The sequence below is a fragment of the Balaenoptera musculus genome, chromosome 10 (assembly GCF_009873245.2).
Source record: "Balaenoptera musculus isolate JJ_BM4_2016_0621 chromosome 10, mBalMus1.pri.v3, whole genome shotgun sequence".
Classification (NCBI taxonomy): domain Eukaryota; kingdom Metazoa; phylum Chordata; class Mammalia; order Artiodactyla; family Balaenopteridae; genus Balaenoptera; species Balaenoptera musculus.
Genome location: NC_045794.1, coordinates 55659003 through 55686105, shown reverse-complemented (window position 1 = coordinate 55686105; position 27103 = coordinate 55659003). Strand labels below are relative to the sequence as shown.

The 27103-nt window shown below is 37.5% G+C and overlaps 1 protein-coding gene across 5 annotated transcripts in view; it reads right to left on the bottom strand.

The window, feature by feature from the left end:
* NUP107 (nucleoporin 107) overlaps positions 1-27103 on the bottom strand; it is a 43917-nt gene that overhangs the window by 1968 nt on the left and 14846 nt on the right. For all 5 annotated transcript variants that reach the window (XM_036866892.1, XM_036866891.1, XM_036866893.1 and 2 more), the window contains 18 exons: positions 24741-24812; positions 24252-24340; positions 21794-21872; positions 19925-20038; positions 16293-16383; positions 16068-16144; positions 14117-14176; positions 12917-13062; positions 12741-12789; positions 9720-9789; positions 9281-9399; positions 8529-8567; positions 8077-8227; positions 7202-7314; positions 6165-6267; positions 5548-5708; positions 4763-4888; positions 4262-4375 (listed from right to left, as the gene is read on the bottom strand). In XM_036866892.1, the coding sequence (XP_036722787.1) occupies positions 4262-4375; positions 4763-4888; positions 5548-5708; positions 6165-6267; positions 7202-7314; positions 8077-8227; positions 8529-8567; positions 9281-9399; positions 9720-9789; positions 12741-12789; positions 12917-13062; positions 14117-14176; positions 16068-16144; positions 16293-16383; positions 19925-20038; positions 21794-21872; positions 24252-24340; positions 24741-24812 (1773 nt within the window). The remainder of the gene's footprint in view (positions 1-4261; positions 4376-4762; positions 4889-5547; positions 5709-6164; positions 6268-7201; positions 7315-8076; positions 8228-8528; positions 8568-9280; positions 9400-9719; positions 9790-12740; positions 12790-12916; positions 13063-14116; positions 14177-16067; positions 16145-16292; positions 16384-19924; positions 20039-21793; positions 21873-24251; positions 24341-24740; positions 24813-27103) is intronic.

Here is a 27103-nt window from a genome sequence, read left to right as displayed (position 1 = left end):
ATATTAAAACGCATGCTTTGTATTTTCTTAGCTTTAAAAGGGAAAGCACCTTCATTTATTTTCTCAAATAGGAACTTACCACCTTCAGAGGAGGATTTAAAACACCTCAGGGTCTTACTCATAATTCATATTAGTGAATCCTACTAGGGGCCTAGTAAGAATAAGAAGACTGCTTCTTTCTGGGTCACTCCATTTGTACTCCAATGTACTCTTTCCCCCTATGCTAAAGAAGCAAAGTACCCCTGGCCCCTAGACTCCTTTCCACCTGCTTATTGATAACCTCATTTCATAGGATGGATTCTAGCACCTGCCTCTCCGAAATCCTGTTGCTGCCAAATATCAGGGTGTGATCTCTTCTGCTGACTACAGGCGATTTCCATACCAGTGGGTTGGCTGCTATCAACCATCAACCAACCAGAATCATGCCTGATGGGCCCAGCAATTTGCCACAAGGAAAAGGGAATAAATTGCTCTGCTACAACCTATGATATTTTTCTCATCTGAATAAAAAATCCTGTAGGGCTTCCCTGGTGGCGCAGTGGTTGAGAATCTGCCTGCCAATGCAGGGGACACGGGTTCGAGCCCTGTTCTGGGAAGATCCCACATGCCGCAGAGCAACTAGGCCCGTGAGCCACAATTACTGAGCCTGCGTGTCTGGAGCCTGTGCTCCACAACAAGAGAGGCCGCGACAATGAGAGGCCTGCGCACCGCGATGAAGAGTGGTCCCCACTTGCCACAACTAGAGAAAGCCCTCGCACAGAAACGAAGACCCAACACAGCCATAAATAAATTAAATAAATAAAAATAAATAAATAATTTAAAAAAATCCTGTAAATTTGAAAAATCCTGTAAATATATAAAACAAAAAGATTCTTTCCATCAGGGACATGTAGTGCTTTATATGTGAGAAAAGCTCATTAACTGATATGTGTTGATGTGTTTATGTACATATATGTGCATATATGTATATGTCCTACTTAGGATAGGGGGTTTGGGGGTGGGGCAGGGTCTCTAAAGAGAGATGACGCTGGAGCAGACTGCTGAAGGACGTAAGGAAGCCATCCATGCAGATATCTGGGGGGAAGAGCACTCTAGGCAGAAGAACGGCAAAGAGGCCAGAAGGCCAGAACAAAGTGAGGGGAGAGCAGTAGGATGCAAGACTGGGGAGGCAGTCAAGGCCCAGCGGATGTGTGATCTTGTAGGTCAAGAAAAGAACTCTGGGTTTTATTCAAAGTGTAACGAGAAGCCATCAGAAGGGTCTGAGTAGGAGAGTCATACCTCTTTGATTTTAAAAGGATTACTAGCTGATCTATATGAGGAAGGGACTGCGTAAGGAAGAGTGGAAGCAAGGGAAAGACAGTTGAGGCTTCAACTAGAATGTGGTTGAGGCAGAGGTGGTGAAAAGTAGGTAAAGATGAGCTGCCTCCTCCATTCCCCCTGCCGTCCCTGTGTGCCACCAGCCTCCAACACGAATGGGCCCGTTCTGCAGTTATGTAAAAAGTGAGGTACAGATGTAAGAGTCAGCATATAAGGCCGGGGCTTTGTTGAACAGCTGTGCCTTGCACGTGGTGCTAGCCAGGTGAGTGAGTGGGGGCTGAAATCTAATCCATGCTCCAGTCTACAGGTCATGTGCACTTGGCATGGAATCTATCTGTGTAAGAGAATGGATACCATTTCCTAATTTTTATACAAGTGATATAAGTGCTATCAGGAGCCCTGAATAATTTCCTGCTTTGCTGAGTATGTAAGAGTATTAAGCTAAACTCAACTCAAAATATCATTATTTATCATTTGATTGTTCAAGAAATCTCTTCTTGTTTGGATTAGATTTGAAGAAGTGATTGAGACTGAATATTGATTTTTAAATGTTTGGTAAAACAAAATGGTATCATTCATAGCCTTCCACTCCTACTCTATTTTTAAAACACTCCAGAGTGTCTGTTTTGTGACTTTCACTATCTTTTTTTAAAATTTATTTATTTGGTTGCTCCGGGTCTTAGTTGCAGCAGGCGGGCTCCTTAGTTGTGGCATGTGAACTCTTCGTTGTGGCATGCATGTGGGATCTAGTTCCCTGACCAGGGATCGAACCTGGGCCCCCTGCATTGGAAGCGCGGAGTCTCAACCACTGCACCACCAGGGAAGTCCCTAATCTAAGATTAATTATTAGAATAACAAAGATTTATGTATAAATAAGGCATCAAGTCTTTTCAAACCTTAAATACCATTTAATTAGCATTTTGCAACACTAAAATTTTATCTTCATGAGCAGCAGCATGAAATAGAAGAGAAAACCCAAGGAACCTGCTAAAGGTTCAAAACTATTTATGAAGCCAGCAGAGTTACTCTATCAGGAATAGTAGCAAATAGGGGCTCAAATCTAGCCTCCTGTCCCTAATGTTTTTGCTTCTGGTCAAAAAAGGGAAGCCAGAGGAACTAGAAAAATGTAGTAGCAAAAACCAAACCAAAACAAACAATAAAAAAGGAGTGATGATCGCTTCTCAGCCTTTTGGCTAAGATCAAGTGTAAAAAAGGAGTGACTATACTAAGATTCAGGGAATGCAGAAGGAAAGATACCAAACATACTCCTGTGATTTTTCTGTTCAAAATAATATACCTAATATCCAAGAATCCAGCATTTACAATCCTTGGACAGATCATCAGGTCTGCAGAGGTAAAACTGAGTTACTCCCTGTTTCTGTCATGCCCCATGAGCAAGCCTCAATGCCTTTCCCTCACACCATTATTACCTGCAGCATCCTTCCTTTCTCCCACCTCAGCTCATCCAAATTTACCCAATTTGTTCAAGGTTCAGTCAAATGCTACACCTTTCAAGCATTCTGTCCAGATCTCTTCCAGGTAGCAGGAACCTTTTCTTTTCCTAAACTCACAAAATGCTTCATCTGTGCTTTTCTTATGGCACTTAGTACTTCTGTAACTGGTTTCTCAACCCAGGCTACATATTAAAGCTCTCCAGGTAATTAAAAAAAAAGAAAAAGCCAGCCAGCCCTATCTGAGACCAATTAACCCAGAATCTCTGGAAGTGGAACCCGGTATTTTTTTTTAGTATTTAAAAATATATTTTATTTGAAAATCATTTCAAACAAACTAAATTACAACAATAGTACAAAGAATATCTCAATACCCTCACCCTTTGTTCAGTCTTTGCCCTGTTTGCTTTATGATTTGCATCTGTATGTGTATCTATAAATACACATTTTTTTAACCCTTTGAGGGCAAGCTGCATAATCATGTTCCCTTACCTCTAAATACTTCAGTGTTTACTTCCTAATAAAGAGAAGTTTTTCTAATATAATCACAATGCAGTTAATGACGTCAGGAAATTTAACAGTGACGTAATACCTTAACATCACTGACTCAACACTCTCCTTTATAGCATCTTTCTTCCTCCAATGCAGGAGCCAGTTTAGGATCACGTACTATATTTAATTGTTATGTCTTTTCAGGACTCTTTAAAAAAAATTTTTTTAATACAATTTTTAAAGGCAACATTCCATTTATAGATATTACAAAATACTGGCTATATTCCCCATACTGTACAATATGTCCTTGTAGCCTATCTTACACCCAATAGTTCCTACCTCCCCCACCCCGCAACCCCTATGTTGCCCCTCCCTCCCCGCTCCCCACTAGTGGTAACCACTAGTGGAACCAAACCAGTATTTTTTAAAAGTTCTCCAGATCATTTAAATAGACAGCTCAGAGGTGAAAACCACTGCTTTATATATGTCTTACTCATTCTACTAGACTTATCTTCATATCCATAAATTGAGTTGAATACATATATAATTAATTTTTAGGTCCAGAACTTTAAAAAATTAGATTTGGGACTTCCCTGGTGGCACAGTGGTTAAGACTCCACGCTCCCAATACAGGGGGCCTGGGTTCGATTCCTGGTCAGGGAACTAGATCCCCCATGCATGCTGCAACTAGGAGTTCACATGCTGCAACTAAGGAGCCCACCTGCTGCAACTAAGACCCAGCACAATCAAATAAATACATAAATAAATATTTTTTTAAAAATTAGATTTTACTATCCTGAGTGAACATATTAAATATGGAAAAATAGTTTACCCAAGAGTCAAACATTCCTATATTCCCTAACTAGTATTTCAGGTTAAATTATGGGATGTTTAGTTATAAGTACAAAGGTTATATAAGATCTGTAGCTGCTCCTATTCAAAAAACTTTTAAAAAAAGACATTGTTTTTGCTTTTAGCTATAAACAATGCACACAGCTTACCTCTCTAACATCCACCATCCACCCTCCATCAACAAACAACAAGACATTGTACATTTTCTCCTTCACATCAGCAGTTAGAGCATCCAAATGCCCTTTCCAAATACCATAATCCATCTGCAAAACAAACATAAGGTAGATATATAACAGACTATAATGTATCTGTAAAGTACAGACAGGAATATACATATATGGAACATCATTCTAAATAGTTGACATTCAGTAAGCCAAATATAAAAACAAACATCGATGGATTGCAGTTCAATAAAACACTAAAATGTTAACCATGTAAATGAGCACTATTGTCACCTGAAGGTATGTTTCATGTTTGGTTAATTATCTACAGAAAAGTAACTAAAGGGATGGCTTTTTTTCAAAGTAGAACAGTAATAAGGAAGATCACTTGTTATAATAGGAATATAACTGCTGAAAAAATGATCTCTTTAAATATATGACATGTATTTTTGAGATGCAATAGACATGTCTCATCTACATTCAACTTACTTCATATTTCTTTTCTTTATGTTCATGAGCCACTTTCTCAGTAAAAGTTGCTTGAGGTGTCAAAGTAGGTTTTTGTGGAGCTGAATTCATATGCTTAAACCACTCATTAAAGGTTTCATGGGCTTCCTAAAATGCAAAATAAAATAGAGAAATACAAAAAAAAAACTGTTCACATATGTTCAACAAAGTTTTTGAAAATTTGCTTCTTAGAAATAATTTTTCAGTAGCAAGAAATAAAATCGTTTAATATTTCTTTTTTATACAAAAAAAAAAAATCATGGTAAGTGTTTTGTTTGTGATGTTCACATGTTTACTTGTCTGTCTTCTTGACGAGCCTATTAGCTTCTAGAGGGCAAGGATAGAAAGACATCCAGAATTAGTCCTAGAACCTAGCCAATCACTTCATTATTTGTTGAATGAATTTTGAATGAGTATGTTGTTATTTTAGTCACAATACAGAATATCTTGCTTTTTTCAGTTATTGCCAAAAGCAGAAATGTTAAAGTTGAGAGAAGCATTCAAAGAATCTTAAGAAAACATACGTTTCAAACATCACACACACTATCTACCATGTGAAATGTTCTTAGTTGGTTAGCACTGATTAGAGGCTCATGCAAATGAAGATCAGGTCTTGTCTTCAAAGTTCTTATGGATCAGTCAGTCCCACAGTCGCAAGGGAGCTAAGATAATAAGTCAATCACCACTTCTGGAAAAACAGTTCAAGGTCTGAGAGTGAATCAGGAAAGTCATCATAAAGAAAGGTTTTGTGGTTTTTACAATCTCACCAAGTAAGCTCTAATGCACAAATGTTCTCGGATAGCGTTATCATCTTCAGCAGGAAGTGGGCTCTCCATTCCTTGTTCCTCCCACTGGTTATAGATTTCTGCTATTGAATCCTGAGGAATTTTCACAAATACTTCTTTTGCAGCTTCGTGCTTTTTTGATGCTGTGAAAAAGATATACAGTTTCTCAATACATATGGATTTCTGTGTCATGGTTTCTAAAGGAATCAAATTATTGGTTTGCAACTTTCACAGCTACCTGTAACCATTTCAGGTCTCAAGGTACTTCTGTTAAAGGTCTGGGTGATCTCTCTACTTAATGGCTGGGCTTTTCCTTATTTCAATGTAACAGTCACAAAAGGATTCATTAAATGCAGTTACTTTTACATACTTTTCTGTGTCTTAAAAAAAAGCAATTCAATTTTTTCAAAGCCTTGAGATTATATGCAAAATTGAGTAGGACATGAAAAGTCACTATTAAATATGTTTTGTTTCATAATACCAGGCATAACAGTGGCTGTTTTGTACCTTACCCTACTGGAAGGGTTGGAAAAACAAACAACAAAGTTCTAAAACAGAACAAAAACTTAAAAAAAAAAGAATATAAAAATACAGCATACCCAAGAATTTCCTCATTATGGCATTGCCTTGTTTTAGTGCTTCCGCCCTCTGTGATGGGTCAAATACCAACCAGTCAATTACATCGATTTTTAAACGGTCCTCCTATTCATTTAATTGGAAAAAAGAAATGTCAATTGTGTCTTTTCTAAGATATTCTGCAAATTAGTAGAACCAGCTTATGCCTGTACTTCTAGTGAATATTTTCCCTCAGGTTATACAAAATAATGAAAGAAAATAGCTTTTCTTAGTTTATTTTCACATTTAATAGGTCTCTATTAAAGTATAGAAAAAACTTACTGGACTGTGAATCTGGAATTATATATGTGATGTCCCACCAACTTAATTACGTAATTCCTTTAAGTGCTACTCTAAAATTTTTTTCTTTCCTAGATAAAATTTTCTATTCTTTTCTGAAAACAGGAATAAGTAAGCTACATAAAAGTTAGTGATTGATCGGGACTTCCCTGGTGGTCCAGTGGTGAAGAATCCACCTTCCAATGCAGGAAACTAAGATCCCACATGCCGCGGAGCAACTAAGCCCACGTGCCTCAATGAGAGAGCCCGTGTGCCACAAACTACAGAGCCCATGCGCTCTGGAGCCCACACGGCATAAACAGAGAGAAAAAACCCACATGTCACAACTAGAGAGAAGGTCACGTGCCGAAACGACGGGCCCACCCGCCACAATGAAAAGATGCCGCAATGAAAAGATCCCGAGTGCCGCAACTAGGACCCGACTCAGCCAAAAAAATAAAAAAGTTAGTGACTGATCAAGTATCTAGAATAATCTGATGAGCAAAAATCCAATGCTCAGGTTTTTTCTATTTAAGTAACTTCCCTTAACATAATACTACTATTAAGCAATTCCTTACACAAGACCTTAAGTTTGCTGCCAATTTTTATAAACTTGGCTGACAAAGAAAAATTCTTAAAAAAAGAAAGAAGCCAGAGTATTTTAAGGTAGAAGTTCACAAAAGCATAACATGAGGGATTATCATGAGTTATATAACACACCTCTCTCCTCCCCTCATGTTACCTCAGTAGTGCCAGTATCTAGGGCTGGGGCCAGGTCATGATGACTGAATTCACCATTATCTTTCTTTCGAATATTCTCAACTACGGTTTTTGTTATAGTTGCAATATCCAAATCTGAAGAATTTTTTGAAGAAACAAAAACAAGAATTAATCGTTCACACTAATATCCTCTAAACAGTCACAATGATTTGGTAAATTTGGGATAACAATTCTTTAAAAATATATAAAGTATGAAAGACATTATAAAAGAAAATGCCAAAATTAAAAGATACTTTACACAAGTTACAGTATAGGTTATTTCATTCCTAAAACAGAATTTCACTGAAAACCTCATTCCTTTTTTACCTCGTAAGAGAAATAGGATTTAAAACTAGAAGGCTAGGACTTCCCTGGTGGCGCAGTGGTTGAGAAGCTGCCTGCCAATGCAGGGGACACGGGTTCAAGCCCTGGTCTGGGAAGATCCCACATGCCGTGGAGCAACTGGGCCCGTGAGCCACAATTACTGAGCCTGCGTGTCTGGAGCCTGTGCTCCGCAACAAGAGAGGCCGCGATAGTGAGAGGCCCGCGCACCGTGATGAAGAGTGGCCCCCGCTTGCCGCAACTGGAGAGAGCCCTCGCACAGAAATGAGGACCCAACACAGCCATAAATAAATAAATAAATAAATAAAATTAAAAAAAAAAAAAGACTCTAACTAGAGAATGTGTTTGAAGGCTCCTCTTTGAACTTGCAAAGTTTAGCTACTTAAACATATTATTCAATATGTAAAAAAAAAAAAAAAAAAAAAAAAAAAAAAAACTAGAAGGCTAAATGTTACTAAAGCCAAAATGATAATCTGCCTACAAAGCCCAGTAGATGAAGTTCTCAACCATTTTTACCTGCTTCTTTAGCCAGCTCCAGGCAATGGTGGCGCTGTTCAAATTCTGTAACACCTTCCAAAAATAATGCATACTGGGCAACAGCAAGGTCTTGAGGCAAATGACAGGTATAAAATGCTATGAGATTTGTATGTTTCTCATTTATTAAAAGCTAAAAAACAAAAAAAGGATCAAAGTATGTCAATAATAAAACAAGTTCTAGGATCAACAGTGCTTTTTAAAAAGTTCACTTCAAAATTTCAAATATATTTAGGAGAGATTCATACAGATATAGATCTGTGCTGCTAAACAGAATTTTAAATTCCAAAAGAAAGTATTTATGACAATTAAAAGACCTTTATGGTTTTGATGACTCTCCTGCCACTAGATATTAAAATATTATCATTCTGATTTTTGTTTTCATTAAAATGGTAAAAAAAAAAAGAATATAATTGTGGTTTCTCAAAGTTTACCTGTATGTATGTCTTTAAAACCTCAATGGAAACTTCTTCCTTCATAGGAAAAAAAGATATAATTATTAAATTATAAATACAACTGCTTATGTGTACCAGCAATATATCTAATAAAAATTCCGCTATAATGATTTAATGACTTTTAATATTTACCACTGAGCAATAACTACATGCAATAACTAAGTGCTTAGCAAAGTTCATGTATTACCTTACCCTAACTCTTTGTGGGTAGTTACTATTATTGTTCACATTTTACAGAGGAAGAAACTAAGACCTAAGGAGGTTTTATTTACCCAGAATTACACAGCTAGAAGCTGCTGAGTAAGAATGTGAATCCAGGATTCTTACTCCAAAACCCAAGATTTCAACTACTGTATCATTCTGCCTTCTACATGTACTCTGACCAAAATGTTACCAATCATTTAGGACAGAAGAAAAAGAAAAAAGAAAACAAAGGTTTAAGATCTCAGAGAACTTAGTCTGGTTCAGTTAGCTTAGTTGGTTGATTTAGAGTTGGGTACTGATGAGGATTAAAGTTATAAACTGTCCAAAAACCAGGTAACCACCAGCATTCTGCAGCCACAGATTAGAACCCTAACAAGTAACCTGCAGTGAATTATCATCGAGTGACCATATGAGACTGTGGTCACCATTTCCAGAAAACAGCAACCAAAAAGTAGCATGTTTTCCTGACAATAGGTGTATAAAGCATCAGTCTTGTAGAGAACGGTAAACAGCTCATTTTTATTTACTTTGGTCTGTAGTCCCAGAGTGCGGAAAAACAAAATGAGGTGAGTCATGAAGCGAAGGAGGTGTCCAGGTAGATTGCTTCTGCTTTTGGAAAGCCATTTGCTAAATTCCTCCATCAGACCTATAAGCCATCAAAGCAAAGATGCAACAATAGGGATAAAAATCAAAAGAAGAGATATAAACACTATCCAAGGACATTTATTGTATTCCTATACCACTACCAGTTCACTATCTCATTGTTAAGAACCATCATATAAAACAGACTCTGGATTAAATTCAAACTTTATTTTCTAAAAATTAAGTAAATAGTTGCATTCAGATAGGTTGATATTTATAGAGATGATAAAATGTGGTAAGTCATATGCACTGTTTTGATAACTTTTTACAAAATTACTAAAGAAAACAAAGAACTCATACAAAGTGAAATAAAATATATCTTACCATCAATGTCTCCCAGGATAAGGAATTTTTGAACTATATGATAATGTTCTTGATTCTCTTCCAGAACTCTCTGAAAAAATTTTTACATTTTCCATAAATCTACTATGGTCATTCTGCAGTATGTACTCTTTGGTAAGCTAAAAATGTCAACTTTTGAAGGAACATATACAAAGAAAAAGCTGGAAATGAAGGGTCTTAGGAGACCAAAATAAAGTAAAATATGAGAAAGATACTGCCCTTGGAATATATACTCAAGGCTGAACATTATCTCTGAAAGCAGAGAATTGCAATAAAACAATTTAATCTCTGTGAATGTTATGAAACTTTTTTTATATTTTACTACAGTTTTCCTTGGCAGCCCATGGTGAACCAGAAAAGAAGGGCACATGCGACCAAATCAAATAAACTGTAAGATTTCCTTCAACATAAACAGTGGTTCTTGAAAGCATTCTTTGGGTATTCTCTTCTGCAAATGGCACCAAAAGTAACAAAACCCATCAAAATAGCGATTACGCACTGAGCAGAAAAAATTTACAAGTAACCTGCTGTTGGATTTTTTTCTGAAGCAAATAATTCATATATTTTTGGTCAAATATATTTTGATTTTTATTTGTCTAGATTTTCTTCCAGCATTTTTTCTTTTTTACATTCAAATGTTTGCTCCCTCTGGAACTGATTTTAATACATGGCATGAAGCAGAGATCTAGCTTTGTTTTCTTCCAGATGGAAAGTCAATTATGTCCATACCATGTATGTAAATAAACCATCCCTCTTCCTCTGAAAGGAAACGTCATCTCTGTCATCTACATCTATTAAGTTCTCATATATATTTGAATCTAATACGGATTTTCATATTCCGATGATCTATTTATTCCTGTGATAATTCTATACTGTTTTATTGTATCTTTATATTGTTTTATTATTGAGGAAGGCAAATACCCTATTAACTATTGTTCTTTTCTCGCCATACTCACTTATTCTTCTACTTGGAAATTTTCTGTTCAGAAATAATGCCCCAAAGCATTAGGTTTCAATGTTAATTTTGGAATGACTGATATTTATATCAAATCACCTCATCCAGGAATGTGGTATATCTATTTATTTGTGTCTTTCAATAGGATTCTATAGTTTTTTTTATGAAGGTCCTCAAACCCTTGGTTAATTTTATTCCTGGGTATCTTATAGTTTTGGTCAGTAATTTAAATGGGACTTTTGCAGGGAGCTAAATCCTTTTCTAACTAGCTGTAACAATTACAAAAAGGATATGATTTTTTTCATAACTTTGTCTTGAATTTAGATACTTTAAAAATTCTCTTATTAATTGTAGTAACTTACTGCATCTTGAGTTTCTAGATTTACACTCTCATCATATGTAAATGCTCCCCCGTTTCTAAATTTGTATCTATTCCTTGACTTTCTTGTTTTATTTTCATTCATTGGAACCTCCAAAACAACAGACTGGTAAAAAAAAACACTTGATAGAGAAAGCATTACATTTTTTTTACTATACAAAGAGCTCTTATACAATAATAAAGAAAAGATAAAATCCAACAGAAAAATAGGTGAAAGCTCTAAATAGGAAATTCAAAAATGGTCAATAAACATAGGAAAATTTGCTCAGCCTTATGAATAGACAGAGAAATACGAGAAGAACAGTGAGTTTCTATTTCCCACCTAATCTGATGGATTGGCAAAAAATAAAAAAACTGTGATATCTGGGACTAGTGAGAATGCAGGGAAATGGCCACATTAATAAATTACTTGTAGGAGTATGAATTAATTGCTACAACAAGGGAATTAACTTAATATACATACACCCTTTAACCCAACATTCCTGCTGCTTTCAGGAAACTTGTAAGAAACAGGACTAGTAGACAAGCATAAAAAAATAAGAATAAATAAACAAGAATGTTCATTGCAGTGCTAGAAGCAACCGAAATATCACCAAAAGGGGAATGATTAAAAAAAAGGATACGTCATTCTATAGAACATTATATACCTATTAAAAATAATAAGTTAGGTTAAGTTAAATCTATATTCACTAACTCAAAGACAGTATCATTAAATGGGGGGAAAAAAAGCGCCGTAGACTAATGTAGGTAGAATGATGTGAAAAACAACCTCAAAAACCAAAATCCTATACTGGAATATCTACATTATCTACATATATTTGTAAGATTATGGAGAAGGATATGTAGGATACATATCAATGTTTTATCATCTCAGTGAATGAGAATAACCATAAAGAGGTTGGGAGGAAGTTTTATAAAGGCCTTACTTACACACCTTTAGATTATTTTGTTTCAAGTACATACTTTGGTTATTTAAAAAAATTTTTAAGAATATTACTTTAAAAAATACTAGATTATTTTGAGATCTAGGAAAAGAAAGTCTTGTTAATTTTCCATTATATATTTTAATTTTTCAAAAAGAAAGGGATAAATTAGCTTACATGCATAACATATATTTAGATGAAACCAATCCTAAACCAAATAAACAGAAATGATGTATCATTTAAATATGCAGTTAAGTTTTTTCTTTTTAAAGAATATCTCTTATAAGAATAAGAGGTGGGCTTCCCTGGTGGCGCAGTGGTTGAGAATCCGCCTGCCGATGCAGGGGACGCGGGTTCGAGCCCTGGTCTGGGAAGATCCCACATGCCGCGGAGCGGCTAGTCCCGTGAGCCACAACTACTGAGCCTGCGCGTCTGGAGCCTGTGCTCCGCAACAAGAGAGGCCGCGACAGTGAGAGGCCCGCGCACCGCGATGAAGAGTGGTCCCCGCTCGCCGCAACTAGAGAAAGCCCTCGCACAGAAACGAAGACCCAACACACCCAAAAAATAAATAAATAAATAAATTTATTTAAAAAAAAAAAAAAAAAAAAAAAAAAAAAAAAAAGAATAAGAGGTAAGGAAAGGAAACTATAACAAGATTTGACATACTCTTGTGCCTTTCAGCTACAGTGCACAACAATGTAACATTTAGTTTCGTATTCCAATTATCCTAAAATATTAATATTTACCTTTTTATCAGTAGCTTGAAGTTCTTCAAAAACCTTTTCTAATGTCCAACTTTGAAAGAAAGAACAAGGAAAGGGATAAAATAACGCTAATAAATAATATGAACAAAGACTACAAAATAAAACTGCACAGAGAATACTACAAATCCTCATGATGAAAAACAAACCAACTCACTCACTTTGCTTCCAAATATTCTCTAGGGAGTTCTTCAGTTTCATCCAGAGTTATTACCGATGTCCGGATCTCCTGTTCTACCAGACTGTCCACCATCACCCGAAAGTAGGCCCACACTGTGTCTTCCCAGGTGTCACAGACAGGAAGCAGCTTTACCCCATTCCAAAACAGAAACATGCAGACATAGTCAACAAAAAAGAAAGGAAAAGCAGTTATACCCACTTATATGGACTATAAAGTCACTATAATGACATAAGACATTGTGGATTGTAAAATATCATACCAAAATACCCTCCTCCCTCCACCCCTCAAACCACATCTCCTTTTTTTTTTTTGGCCACACTGCACAGCATGAGGTGAGGGATCTTAGTTCCCCAACCAGGGATTGAACCCATGCCCCCTGCAGTGGAAGCTCAGAGTCTTAACCAATGGACCGTCAGGGAAGTCCCTCAAACCACATCTTCTAAGAAGTCTGAACTATTATGATTTTTTCCATGATGAGTACACAATAGCATCAATTTTCCATGCTGATATAAGATGGTGTTTCAACTAATTATGGTAACATTCCTCAAAACAGCTGTAAAATGTAGGGGGTAGTAGGAGTTGTGAGAAGCGCACACACATGTGAGACAATTCAAACAGTCATTGTGCCTTTGTGGAATACTTCTGGATAAAGCTATGGGAACCATAAGTCATCAATAAATGTGTATTGGAATTAAATTTACAATTCTTAGAAACTGAAATCTGATTTCATGTATTAAAACATCATTTGGGGGACTTCCCTAGTGGTCCAGTGGCTAAGACTCCACGCTACCAATGCAGGGGCCCCAGGTTTGATCCCTGGTCAGGGAACTCTATAGATCCCACAAGCTGCAACTTAGAGTTTGCATGCCGCAACTAAAGATCCCATATGTGGCAAAGAAGATCCCACGTGCCACAACTAAGACCCAGCGCAGCCAAATAAATAAATTAATTTAAAAAAAAAAGGTAAGATTAAAATAAATAAATAAATAAATAAAACATCATTTGGTGTATGAGATACATCACATTAAGTACTTCAAGTTACTATTCTATTTCATGATTATCTCTATCACTGCTATTATTAGTAGCTTAAGCTTATACGATTATTATATATGGTTATATATATGACATATATATATGATTTCATTCCATAGAAAAAAAATTATTAAAATAAATTGCATACCTGCTTCAGATTCCCACTTAAAGCTGCATAAATTGCTCTCTCATATCTATTAAAAAGCTCCTGAAATACAATGAATATAAATAAAATTGAACTACTGTTTTTCTTAGTATGTCAACTTTTTTCATAATCTGGAAATCTGTAGTGTCTTCTAAAATGAACTTATTTACTCACCTGACAGTTTCTAAACTTTAGTAAAAGATCTAGTTGGGGAATAAGAAGGAAGGACCCCTTAGTTTGATATAGCCAATGCTGAAATCTTCCTGAAAAGTCAAATATCTAAATTTCAAATACAGAGTGAAAGCAGATTCAAATCTAATGGATGCTTTGATTATTTATTACAGTCAAATTTTATTCCAGATAGAATCTGTATAGGTGTTTTCCCCTATTAAGTTTCTAAATACCTAATACTACCTGATACTGACCTAAGAACAACATCCAAACAAGGCACACTTGGAGCCTGTCACGCATCCGTTTGCATCAAATTCCTAAGTAGAATTAATTATATTCATCAAATTATCCCATTTTACTTCTGGATTCTATTAATGACATTTCCTGTTTTCTCATCATCCAAACAAGAGACTTCACAGACTCTCACTATACAACTGAGTCCTCCTCTGCGTTGTTTCCAGTTTCTGGTCCTGACCATTTTTGTTCCCTTCTTTTCTACTCTCCATATTAACCCAGGGCAGGCCCTTATTACTTAGTGTCTGAATAACTCTGACAGGCTCCTAACTAGTTTCTCAGTCTTTAATTCGTTCAATTTTAAGCCTGTTTTCCACTGCCATGTTAATCTTCTTAAAGCACTGCTGTCATGTGCCCTCAAGGTTTTGATGGCTCACCACTACCTATGGTACAAAGTTCCCATTCCTTAGAGCAGCACTTGAGGACCACCACTGCCGGCTCCTAATTTACCTTTTTCAGTCATCTTCCCATTACAGTCAGTTCTGCTACAATGCTTGTTTTGAAAATGTGAATTTGTTCCAATGCAACTGATATATCAAGGAACGATTTGAACATAATATAAACTTCCCATTTCCTTATGCACAATTTTGTGCACAAGAAACATTAGCTGAATACAGAAAACAACACCTAACTGAACCAAGCCACTTGGAAATACACAAAACTGACACTCCTCAAACATCTACCAGCTCCCTGAGCTCTCCAGGTGTATGATAAGCTAAATCCATCCACATCAACTGTTACAATTTTGTTTCATTTCAGATAACCTCCTTCTTTCACTTCTCAATAACTCACAAGCTGCAACCCTCTGACACCTCATTCCACAAGCAAACTCCAGTTCTTTTTCAAGGTAAACTGCCATATTTATTGCAGCATTTATGTGTTTATTTAACAGTGTGACACTGTGCTGTTTTTATTAAGTTTTTAACTTTTTATGTGTCACTGGTGGTTTTTGAGTACTGTGCTCTTAATTCCATTTTCCCTAAAAGCCCTGTGGATTTTCTGCACAATTTGTCATGCGGTAGTGATTTTCAGGAATGCGTAGGTGGTGTCATGACAGAACTGACTGTATTTCCTCTTGTGAGCCTTCTGCTCCAACCTGCTAAACCTACCTTCCCTTGAGTTTTCCCAACCTAGGCATCCTACTTAGAATTCCTTCCTCTGCTTTTCATGCCCAACAACTCAAATCCTAGTAATTTTTAAAAGATCGATTCAATTCTCTCTCTTTGGAAGCCAGCCCAGTGCTTAATCTGTGACTTCATTTGCTACATTTTTTTGTATTTTTGCCTTATTTCAGTGCTTAATTCTTAGTACTCAGTGTGTCTGAATAACTGATTCGTAAAGCCTGCCCTGTTCTTCAATTTGATTGGAAGTTCTTCGAAAACAGGAACTTTAGTCTTAAACTACTCTCAACATTTCATAGCATCTTCAGCAGGCCTTCAGTGAATTAAGAGTAAAAATCAGTATCAGTAAATATTTTATTATATCTTACATCTTCTGCCATTCTCCAACAACTTATTTTCCAAATGCATCTATATGGATTCCCTTCAACATGTTCTAATTCTGTTCCTATAAAACAGTAAAAGAAATAAAGTTTATAGTTTAAAATGAGATCTCCTAATTTCAACAATTTCTAAAAACAAAAGCTATACTTCACAAAATTGCCATTTAGAGCGAAATATATCCCCAACTCTCAGAATAAAATCAATTAAAATACCTCCGTTAACATTGGGGTCATGATAGAGCTTCCAGCCTTCAAGTGTTGCAGCTCTCCATGCCTGACCACAGCGTTTGCAGAGTCGTTGTGCCTTCAGAAACAAGAAAGAGCGGTTGGTCATATAACCAATGCAGTACTGAAGAAGGACTTGTGCCTTAGAGAAAAGTACAAGCAATTTATGAGGATTAGATAACTTATGGCATAGATGTCACAAAGGATGGTGTAGACAATCAGTAATGGCGTTTCACTTTAGCCATATGCATGTCTTTCTGTGGTCTCTGCGCGCCTGCCTGCCTGCCTTCCTTCCTTCCTTCCTCCCTCTCTCCCTCCCTCCCTCCATGTGGTCCCTCCGTCCCTCCCTCCCTCCCTTCCTTCCTTTCTTTCTTTCCCTAATAGTCCCTTTGCTCTTTGATTCTGGGCTTACCACTAGGTGTCCATGGTGCCCACAGGCATGTAATTCTGCTAGAGACAAATGGGCTAAAGAGGCTGATGACCCCTGATTTATGTAAAAGTATTACAAAAACACTGTTAGTCTCTATAATGACAGGGTGCTATTGCTCATTCAGCCCATAAAGATGATATTTCTTCATGTTAAATGTGACCAATCAGATGAGCTTGACATACCAGTGAGATAGAAACATGTTTGTTGGTCCATCATCTCTTTAGGAACCATCTCTCCCCATTTAGTTCATATGGTTTGAGTAGGTCATATGATTCCATCTCTGAACTCAAGGATTAGGCATGTGATCTAACAAGAATCACTCCCAGGACTCTTGCCGGAGATGTTGGGAAAGAGAGACACTCCTTTTGCTGGGGTTGCTAGCTTGCAGGAGGATGTAAGGCTGGAGCTGCTGGTGGCCATCACTGACACAAATGGCTTCTTGAGAATGAAGCCACAGAGAGGAATGTCAAGAGCCTGGGAGATACAGTATCCTAATGACATCTTCTAAGTCCCTGAATCTTGCTTTTACAACCAGATATAACCTTCTATACTTCTCTGTTCCATGAGACAATCAATCCCCCACCTGTAAGTAATTTGAGTTGGGCTTCTGTCATTTGAACCTACAGAATCTGATTAATACAACCAGTTAAGGGACTTCCCTAGTGGTCCAATGGTGAAGACTCCACACTCGCAATGCAGGGGGCCCAGGTTTGATCCCTGGTTAGGGAACTAGATCCCACATGCTGCAACTAAGAGCCCACATGCCACGACTAAAAGATCTCACACGCCACGACGAAGATCCCGCATGCCGTGACTAAGACCCGGCACAGCCAAATAAATAAAAATAAATAAATAAATATTTAAAAAAAAATTGAACCAGTTAAAAAGTATCATACCCAAAACATCATTTTGGATTTATGACTTTTAAAAATTATGAAAGCTATGTAGCAACATGGAAAAATATTTTTAAAATATTTGATATGCTATCTAAAAAAGGCAGGACAAAATCTGAATGCAAAACCTTAAAAACATTTTTCTAAGTGAAATTAGCCAGACACAAAAGAACAAATATTGTATGATTCCACTTACATGAAATAGCTAGAATAGGCAAATGCATAGAGACACAAAGTAGATTAGGTTACCAAATGCTGAGAGAAAGGGGAAATGGGGAATTACTGCATAATGGTTACGGAGTTTCTGCTTGGGGTGATGAAAAAGTTTTAGAAACATAGTGGTGATGGTTTCGCAACACTGTGAATGTAATTAACGTCACTGAAATTTACACTTGAAACTGGTTAAAATGACAAATTTTGTTATATATCTTTTATCACTATGAAAAAATCAATACTGTAATATACCAAAACTATTGACTTATTCACTTTAAATGGGTCAGTTGTATGGTGTTTGAGTTGTATCTCAATAAAGATGTTAAAAAAAAAACCCTGGAAGTATACTATGTTTACGATTATATTAAAAAGATGTACGAAAGAAAAAGGTTTGTCAGTAAATTTTAAAACCCCACTATCTGTGATTATGTAAAGGTAGTGGGACCTTGAGAGTTTTTATTTTTCAAGGCTTTCAATAATGTGATTATATTTTTGTTTTTAAAAATACATCCTTGTTTGCCATTGTGATTCCTAGTATCCTGCACATCACCTGGCAGAGTGGCTGGGACTCAAATATTTTCTGAACAAATGAGTACGTGTTACTTCTTTTCTTTCTTTCTTTCCTTTTTTTTTTTGGGCCGCGCCACCCACGTGGCTTGCAGGATCTTAGTTCCCCAGTCAGAGACTGAACCCAAACCCTCGGCAGTGAAAGCTCGGAGTCCTAACCACTGGACCGCCAGGGAATTCCCCTTCTTTCCTTAATTAAAAAATAAGAATGATGTTTAATAATCCAACACTTACTACTATAAAAATTACTTAATATATGCTAGTGGTTTGTAACACAGAAGAACAAACAACACTTTGAGCTAACATATTTCTATCTAAAGAACATCGCCGAGAGTACAGCAAAACAGGTACTACATAATATCTGAAGCTTGAAGCTCCTATGCATCAGACTACCTCATCTAAAAAGTCCACAAAGCCATCCAGTAAGCTGTCTAATCACATACTTCACATCTTACACACAAGACCTTAACTATCACAAAGGAAGTTACTTTTTTTTTAAAATATATTTATTTATTTGTTTTTATTTTTGGCTGTGTTGGGTCTTTGTTCTGTGCGCGGGCTTTCTCTAGTTGCAGCGAGTGGTGCGCAGGCTTCTCACTGTCGTGGCTTCTCTTGTTGCAGAGCACGGGCTCTAGAGCACAGGCTCAGTAGTTGTGGCACACGGGCTTAGTTGCTCTGTGGCATGTGGGAATCTTCCCGGGCCAGGGATCGAACCCATGTCCCCTGCATTGGCAGGCAGATTCCCACCCACTGCACCACCAGGGAAGCCCAGGAGGTTACATTTTAAAGAGGTGTTAAAAGGAAGAAATTTGAGGGGATCATAGTCTTCAAATGCTAGACAGTGTCAACTAGAAGAGCAATTAGGGTCAGACTTATTCTTAACTCTTAAATATCCAAACTAGAAATAGGGACTTCCCTAGTGGCGCAGTGGTTAGGAATCTGCCAACCAATGAAGGCGACACAGGTTCGAGCCCTGGTCCAGGAAGATCCCACATGCCGCAGAGCAACTAAGCCCATGCACCACAACTACTGAGCCCGTGCGCCTAGAGCCCGTGCTCCACAAGAGAAGCCACCGTAATGAGAAGCCCACGCACCGCAATGAAGAGTAGCCCCCACTCGCCGCAACTAGAGAAAGCCCACGTGCAGCAATGAAGACCCAACGCAGCCATAAATAAATGTACTAAAAAAAAAAAAAAAAGTCTTCATAGAATTTGTTAAAAAAAAAAATCCAAACTAGAAATAATGGGGCTATGCCTAGGGTATGCAGTACACTAATGGGAAGGCAAAGTTTGACTTCTTACAAAGAATTTTCTACCAGAGTTGTGTAAAATGAAGTGCACTGCTTTCTGAAGTAATGTGTTCTTTATCACTAGAAATGTTGGAACGGGAGTTAGATCCAGAAATACTGTGAAAAAGATTACTGCATTGAGGAGGCACTCTCAGTGGTCACAAAGATCCTTTCCAACTTACACTCTGTGACTTTTTGATATTGGACAAGCAGGGTATACATCATTTACCTCTTCTGTCATTCCAGCACGAATCAGAGTGAAAAGATATTTAAGTAATCTGACTTCATCTTCTCTATCCAGATCATCAAGGGGCATCTTCTGTCTTATGGGAGCATCAGGGTCCTACAAAAATTAATTAATTAATTAAATCATCAACTATAAATTCTTTATATGCACATACAATTTAAACATCATCAAGAGATGATAAATGTCTCCTGAATTACATACTGAAATAAATTCACTGAATTTAGTCAAGTAACAAAGGGAATGAAAGTGTCACAAGTGTCCCAAATAGCCACATAGCTGTCTGCTGCCCATTCAAAACAGACTCTGTTGGCCCACAAAGGTGCATACTTCAGTCAAGCAAGCTGGAAACAGCCCTAGTCCAGCCCAGCAGCTCTAGAAATTCTACTCATAATTCAAGCTGACTGGAGCTTTACCCTGTTGTAGCAACTACATGGCCCAGTTAATCCTAAACAGAATGAGGCCTAGATGGAGAATGAGCAGAGGAGAAACTGCAGGAATCACAATGCATTCTGTGACTAGAAGGTGCTTAGCTGGTTCTTTCTGAGAACATATGAGAAGAGAGCCCAGTATGGGACTAATGCTACACAAAGCACACCAACACCCAACAAAAGAAATTTTAAAACAGATTTCTAATAAATACCTCCACCCTCAGTTATTCCTACCAACTACCTTTCACAAATAAAAAGAAATGTGCCTTTGAACACTGGGGATAACATAGTGTCCTCACTTTTATGGCAAAGAGCACACATGATCTACATCAGCGGTCCCCAACCTTTTTGGCACCAGAGACCGGTTTCATGGAAGACAATTTTTCCACAGACGGCAGGGGGGGTGGGGAGGGGAGCTGGTTCAGGCAGTAATGGGAGCGATGGGGAGCGGCAGATGTAACTTCGCTCACTCGCCTGCCGCTCACCTCCTGCTGTGTGGCCCGCTTCCTAACAGGCTGCGGACCGGGGGTTGGGGACCCCTGATCTACATGATGAATTTGAGATGAAAAGCTATCTTAATGTGACTTTAAAAGAGGAGTAATTCTTATTCCAAATGTTACTGAGTAATATCATTATCAATTCAAAAACTGGAAGGCATAATGGGTCAATTGGCTAGTTTCACAAATATTTTGCAGACAGATATAATCATTCAATTATGGAACATGGTTTCTTTCTGGCAAAAGGAAATCACCACTTTCCAGATGTTAAGGGTAAATGATTTTTAGTTGCTTGCTACAGGGGTAATTTTGCTACAATTTATTACAAGAACTTTCAGTAGTTTCCAAATAATTTTCATCAAAACACACTTTTGTTACCAAATGGAATTTTACCTATTTTTTCGACTGCTACTTACTTCTCTCACTCTTCACTATAAACATTTAATTCACATGCCTCCACCTATCACAAAGCTCTGTTCCTTCATTTCTACAATAATTAGACTCCCGTTCTTTTCAAATCCACTGTTACTCCTATAACTCATATCCTAGAATGACCCTTCTAACCTCAAGCTAATTCACAAAGCTTTATTTTTTTCCCCTGCTTTCTATATAAAAGAGCTTTCATAGGTCACCACCTTACAGCTGCAGAGTCAAACCTTGCTATAAAGTCAAAATTAATTTGTTTTAATGCTGGCAAATCAAGAACACTTTCTATACTTTCTTTTACAATTTACAATCTATAGGCCACAGATGGGTTCAAATATATGCCATCAAATTCAAACGCAACTTAGTACTTTTTAGAGTTAAATAGTATATGCAGCCCTTCAGGAAACTAAAACAATGATCCAAGAAAATAAAAATTCTCAGCCTTTAGGAATAAAAATCACTTAACTTTGAAGGCAACTTCCATTTCAAAGAACACTTACCAATTCAGTGACAAGAGGACGGACACTTCCTATGTAAGAAGAGAGTTGCCGCTGTTTCAAGGTATGCAGAGTATTTTCCCTTAAAGAATAAGTACAACTTTTTTTTAAACGAGGAATTTTAATAGGTCTACTTAAAAAAGTCAAGTCAAGGAAAGAAAGAGAGCACAAACTCAGAAAAAACATGCAAAACGCTAATATAAAAGGGCATTTTAGCTCAGATGACTAATGATGTTGAGCACTTTTTCATGCCTTATTGGCCATTCACCTATCTGCTTTTGTGAGGAATCTGCTCAAATCTTTGTCCTTTTTATCCAGCTGTCTTCTTGCTACTGAGTTGTAGTTCTTTATGAACTACAGGTTCTTTATGTTTCTTCCAGTCTGCGGATTGCCACCAATTCCTTTTCTCAATGATGTCTTTTAATGAGGTTTTAATTTCGATGAAGTCAAATCAATCTCTTTCTCCTGATTACTGCTTTCTGTGACAATCGCTTATTCTCCAAGTCACAAAAATGTCCTCTTATGTTTTCCTCTAAGAGCTTTACAGTTTTAGCTTTTACATTGGGGATTATGATCCATCTTGAATTAACTGTTGGGTACAGTGTGAGGGAGGCATCAAGGTTAATCCTTGTTCACATAGATATGCAGTTTTTTCCTGCATGGTTTGTTCAAAAGACATTCCTTTCCCCACTGAATTGCTTTGATGCCTCATTAAAAACCAAATGACCACAGAAGTGTGGCTCTGTTTTAGGATTCTCTATTCTCTTCTATTGATTGGCAAGAAAAGGAGACTAACTCATAAAAAACTTGTAAAAACCTTAACAGGACATATTAACTTAAAAATTTTTTTTTCTGAAAATGAAAATTTCTCTTTCTCTCAGAAAAACCACAACTAACCAAGATTTAAGATTTAAAAAAAAAAAATTGGGCTTCCATGGTGGCACAGTGGTTAAGAATTTGCCTGCCAATGCAGGGGACACGGGTTCGAGCCCTGGTCTGGGAAGATCCCACATGCCGCGGAGCAGCTAAGCCCGTGAGCCACAACTACTGAGCCTGCATGTCTGGAGCCTGTGCTCCCAACAACAGAGACCGCGATAGTGAGAGGACCCCGCACCGCGATGAAGAGTGGCCCCGGCTCACCGCAACTGGAGAAAGCCCTTGGACAGAAACGAAGACCCAACACAGCCAAAAATAAATAAATTAATTAATTAATTAAAAAAAAAATTTGGTAGCACTAATTTCCTAGTTAAGCCGAGAAAAAAAAATTGATTTATAGACTTGATACATATATAATGTTACTGAATTCAAAGGCAAACTGAACTTTTTCTTTAAGTCTTGAAATAAACTGTCCCTTTAACCTAGGGGTGCTTGCTTTCTGGTTTCAAGGTCTTACAATAATTTAGAAGCACTGAAGGATGCAGGGAAAAGAAATTAAAAAACAAAAACAAAAACACATACAAGTAGCTAGAAACATGGGAGAATTGTCTTCTTGATAATCAAATTATGATTATTAAGAAAATATGGCAAAGTGATTGTTTGAAAACGTGAATCAGACCATGTCATTCTTTTATTCTCAAGGCTTCCCATCACACTTAGAATAAAGTCCCAAACCCTTACCTTGGCTACCTGTAAAAGTCCTATATAAGCTGGCTCTCTTCAATCTCATTTCCTACCATTCTTTTCTTTGCTGTGTTCACACTGGCCTCCTTGTGCAAATGCTTTATCTTCTTAGAGTCTCTGTAGTTCCTGTTCTTGCCCTGAACACTTGTCCCTCAAATTTTTGCATGTCTGGCCTCCTTTATTTCTTTCTTTCTTTTTTTTTTTTAAAGAAACTGCAACCTATTTTATTTATTTATTTATTTTTGGCTGTGTTGGGTCTTCATTTCTGTGCGAGGGCTTTCTCTAGTTGTGACAAGCGGGGGCCACTCTTCATCGCGGTGCGCGGGCCTCCCACCGCCGCGGCCTCTCCTGCTGCAGAGCACAGGCTCCAGACGCGCAAGCCCAGTAATTGTGGCTCATGGGCCCAGCTGCTCCGCGGCATGCGGGATCCTCCCGGACCAGGGCTCGAACCCGTGCCCCCTGCATCGGCAGGCAGACTCCCAACCACCGCGCCACCAGGGAAGCCCCTCCTTTATTTCTTAAAAACCTCTTATTCTTATTACCTGTTACTTCCTTAGAGAGGCCTTCCCTGGTCACCTCTTCTACTTAAAGTAACTCCCATTACCATCCTCTATCCATCAACTCTGATTCTTTTTTTTCTTTCAAAGCTCTTAGCACCCAATAGGATATATATTTATTTGCTGTCTAACTCTCCTATACAATTATAAATTCCACAAAGGCAGGGTTTTTATCTGTTTTGCTCACAGACTGAGTTCAGTAAGAACTGAATAAATATTTGTTGAAAGATGAATAAACAAAACCAACATTAAATGACTTCAACAATAAAAGTTTAGTGACTTACCAATATACTGACTTTGCATAAAACTCAATATTATCCGAAAAATCTCCAATCTCATCTTTGGCAATGCTCTCCAACCAATCTACCACCAGCTAGGAAAGGGGGGGAAAAGGAGTATTAACTATAAAATCTGTAAGTATTTTATTTGAAGTAGTATTACTCCTACCATTAATTTTTTTAAAAAGGGTTTCTAATTCAAAAATACCAAGTAACAATTTTTTCTATCACTGTTTTTACTTTTTAAAGATGTATAAATATTATGGTAAAAGATATTTTCTATAGGAATAATAGTTTTTAACAGGCTGTTCCTGGAAATGGTGGGGCTATTATTTGAAAACAAAAAACAAGGTTCTTACTTCTTTTTAATTATAAATTAAAAGATCAAAAAGAAAAAAATTAAGAAAAAAGTTTGACTTAAAAAACTTCATTTCTTTTATGTCATTTACCTTTCTCCATATTTCACCAAAAAAAATGTAAAAATTCTAGTCATACCTGACTTTGTCGGACAAGTGAATCTCTCTGAAATAATGCTTCCACAACTGCTTTTTCACTGGCATTAAGAACCTATTAAAAAAAAAAAATGGTGGAAAGAAAGAAAAGAAGATCCTCAAGAACATTATTTCAACAGAAAGGTAAGAGAATCTGAAATAAGTATATTTAACCACCCATAACCATTTTAACATAGCAAATCTGTACATTCACCTTTGAAAAAATTTTATAAGTAAGTTTCAAACTGCTAGATCAATGTGCAGCTGCTCTTACTTGATATTTTAATTCTTGGTTTTGCTTAAAATTTTTAAGTTCTATTTCCCCAGAGATGTTGTTTTCGGGAAAAATAAAACACAAAACAAAATGAAGCAAATCATAATAAAGGGTAGGATGCAGTCATGGGGCATATTAGGAAACTAACATTTTAAAACTTTAGGACTTCCCTGGTGGCACAGTGGTTAAGAATCCGCCTGCCAATGCAGTGGACATGGGTTCAAACCCTGGTCTGGGAAGATCCCACATGCCGCAGAGCAACTAAGCTCGTGTGCCACAACTATTGAGCCTGTGCTCTAGAACCCGCAAGCCACAACTACTGAGCTCACGTGCCACGACTACTGAAGCCCACACGCCTAGAGCCCGTGCTCCACAACAAAAGAAGCCACCGCAATGAGGAGCCCGCGCACGGCAACAAAGAGTAGCCCCCACTCGTCACAACTAGAGAAAGACTGCACGCAGCAACGAAGACCCAACGCAACCAAAAATAAATAAATTAATTAATTAGAAAAACAAAAAACAAGGTAACTTCCTTCCAACTGGCAAAATCAAATGATTGATGGCAGAGTAAACATCTTCACACACTGTGAGAGTGTAAACTAGTACATTTCATTAGGAAGGCAACATGACAAACTCTATCAAACTTTGTCCCAACAATTCACTTCCAGAAATATAGGAAATACTCAAATATGTAGGTAAGTGTGAAGAATGTTCATTGCATTATTGATAACTATAGCAAAAATACTGGCAACAAATATGTCCAGCAGAATGTCTGAAAAAAATTATGGCACATTTATACTTTGGCATACTATGAAAAAATAAGGTAAACGTATACAAATTGACATGAAAAAAACTAAGAAATATTGATGAATAATAAAAAATTCTCAGTATAAGGTATAAATGAAATCATACTATATGGTAAAAAAGAAAAAAACACCAAACCAACCCCCCTCCCCCAAAAACTACGTGTATGTATAGAGCAGGGAGACTAGATGAAGCTATTGCCATAATTCCTGCAAAAAATGATGAAGGCTTTGGCTTAAGTGGTGGCAACAGGAACAGAGATGAGAGTTCAGGGTCGGAACAGAAGAGCTAGAGTGAGCAAGATCTGATGATGGACTAAATTTTGAGATGAGGCAGAGCAGGGTCTAAACCCTGGCTACTCAGAGTGTGGCTTACAGACCAACAGCATCAGCACCACCTGCGAGCCTCTTAAAAATGCAGAACCTTAGGCCCCTCCCCAGACCTACTGAACGACAATCTGCATTTTAACAAGATCCCCAGGTGACTCATGTGCACAGTAAAGTTTGAGAAGTGCTGGCTTAGGGAACACTTGGGTTCCTTGGAAAGTTGGCTATGGTGCCATCCACTGAAGGACCAAAGTGGGTTTGACTTTTGACAGGTTGGAGTTACAGTGCTTGAAAATTATTTTGCTTTAAAAGAAAGAAATACAGTTGACCCTTGAACAATGCAAGGGTTAGGGCACCGATCCTCCTTACAGTCGAAAATCCAAATGTAACTTTACAGTTGGCTCTCTGTACTGCTCATTCCTCTGTAACCGAGGTTCTGTACCTGAGGATTCAACCAACTGCAGATCATGTAGTACTGCAGTATGTATTTAGTGAAAAAAATCTGTGTGTTAAGTGGACCCACACAGTTCAAACCCATGTTGTTCAAACGTTAACTGTAGAAGGTGCTGACTTGTGAAGGGGGGCAACATGGCTGAGTTCCCCTGGGTCTGCTGGGAGGAAAAGAAAAATATGGAAAGACCATTTACAGAATGAGACAGAGCCTGGGGACTCATTCCCTTCAGGCTCTATCTTCTCTCTGCTTGGAGTCTCTAGGAGAGAACAAAATATATTCTAGCGCTGCAGAAAAGTTTGCACAATTTAACAACTTGACTAATACCTTTACTAGGACCCAAGTCACTGAATCCTGCAACACTTCACCCAGACTGCATTAAAAAAAGGCTTCTGCTGAATGGCCTGAGGGATAACTCCCTCAAATTTCCTAGGAGGTCAATGTTTGATTTCGAGGATAATGAGGCATAGCCTTCATTGTCTTGGAGGATCCTTTGTCTGAAGGAAGGCATC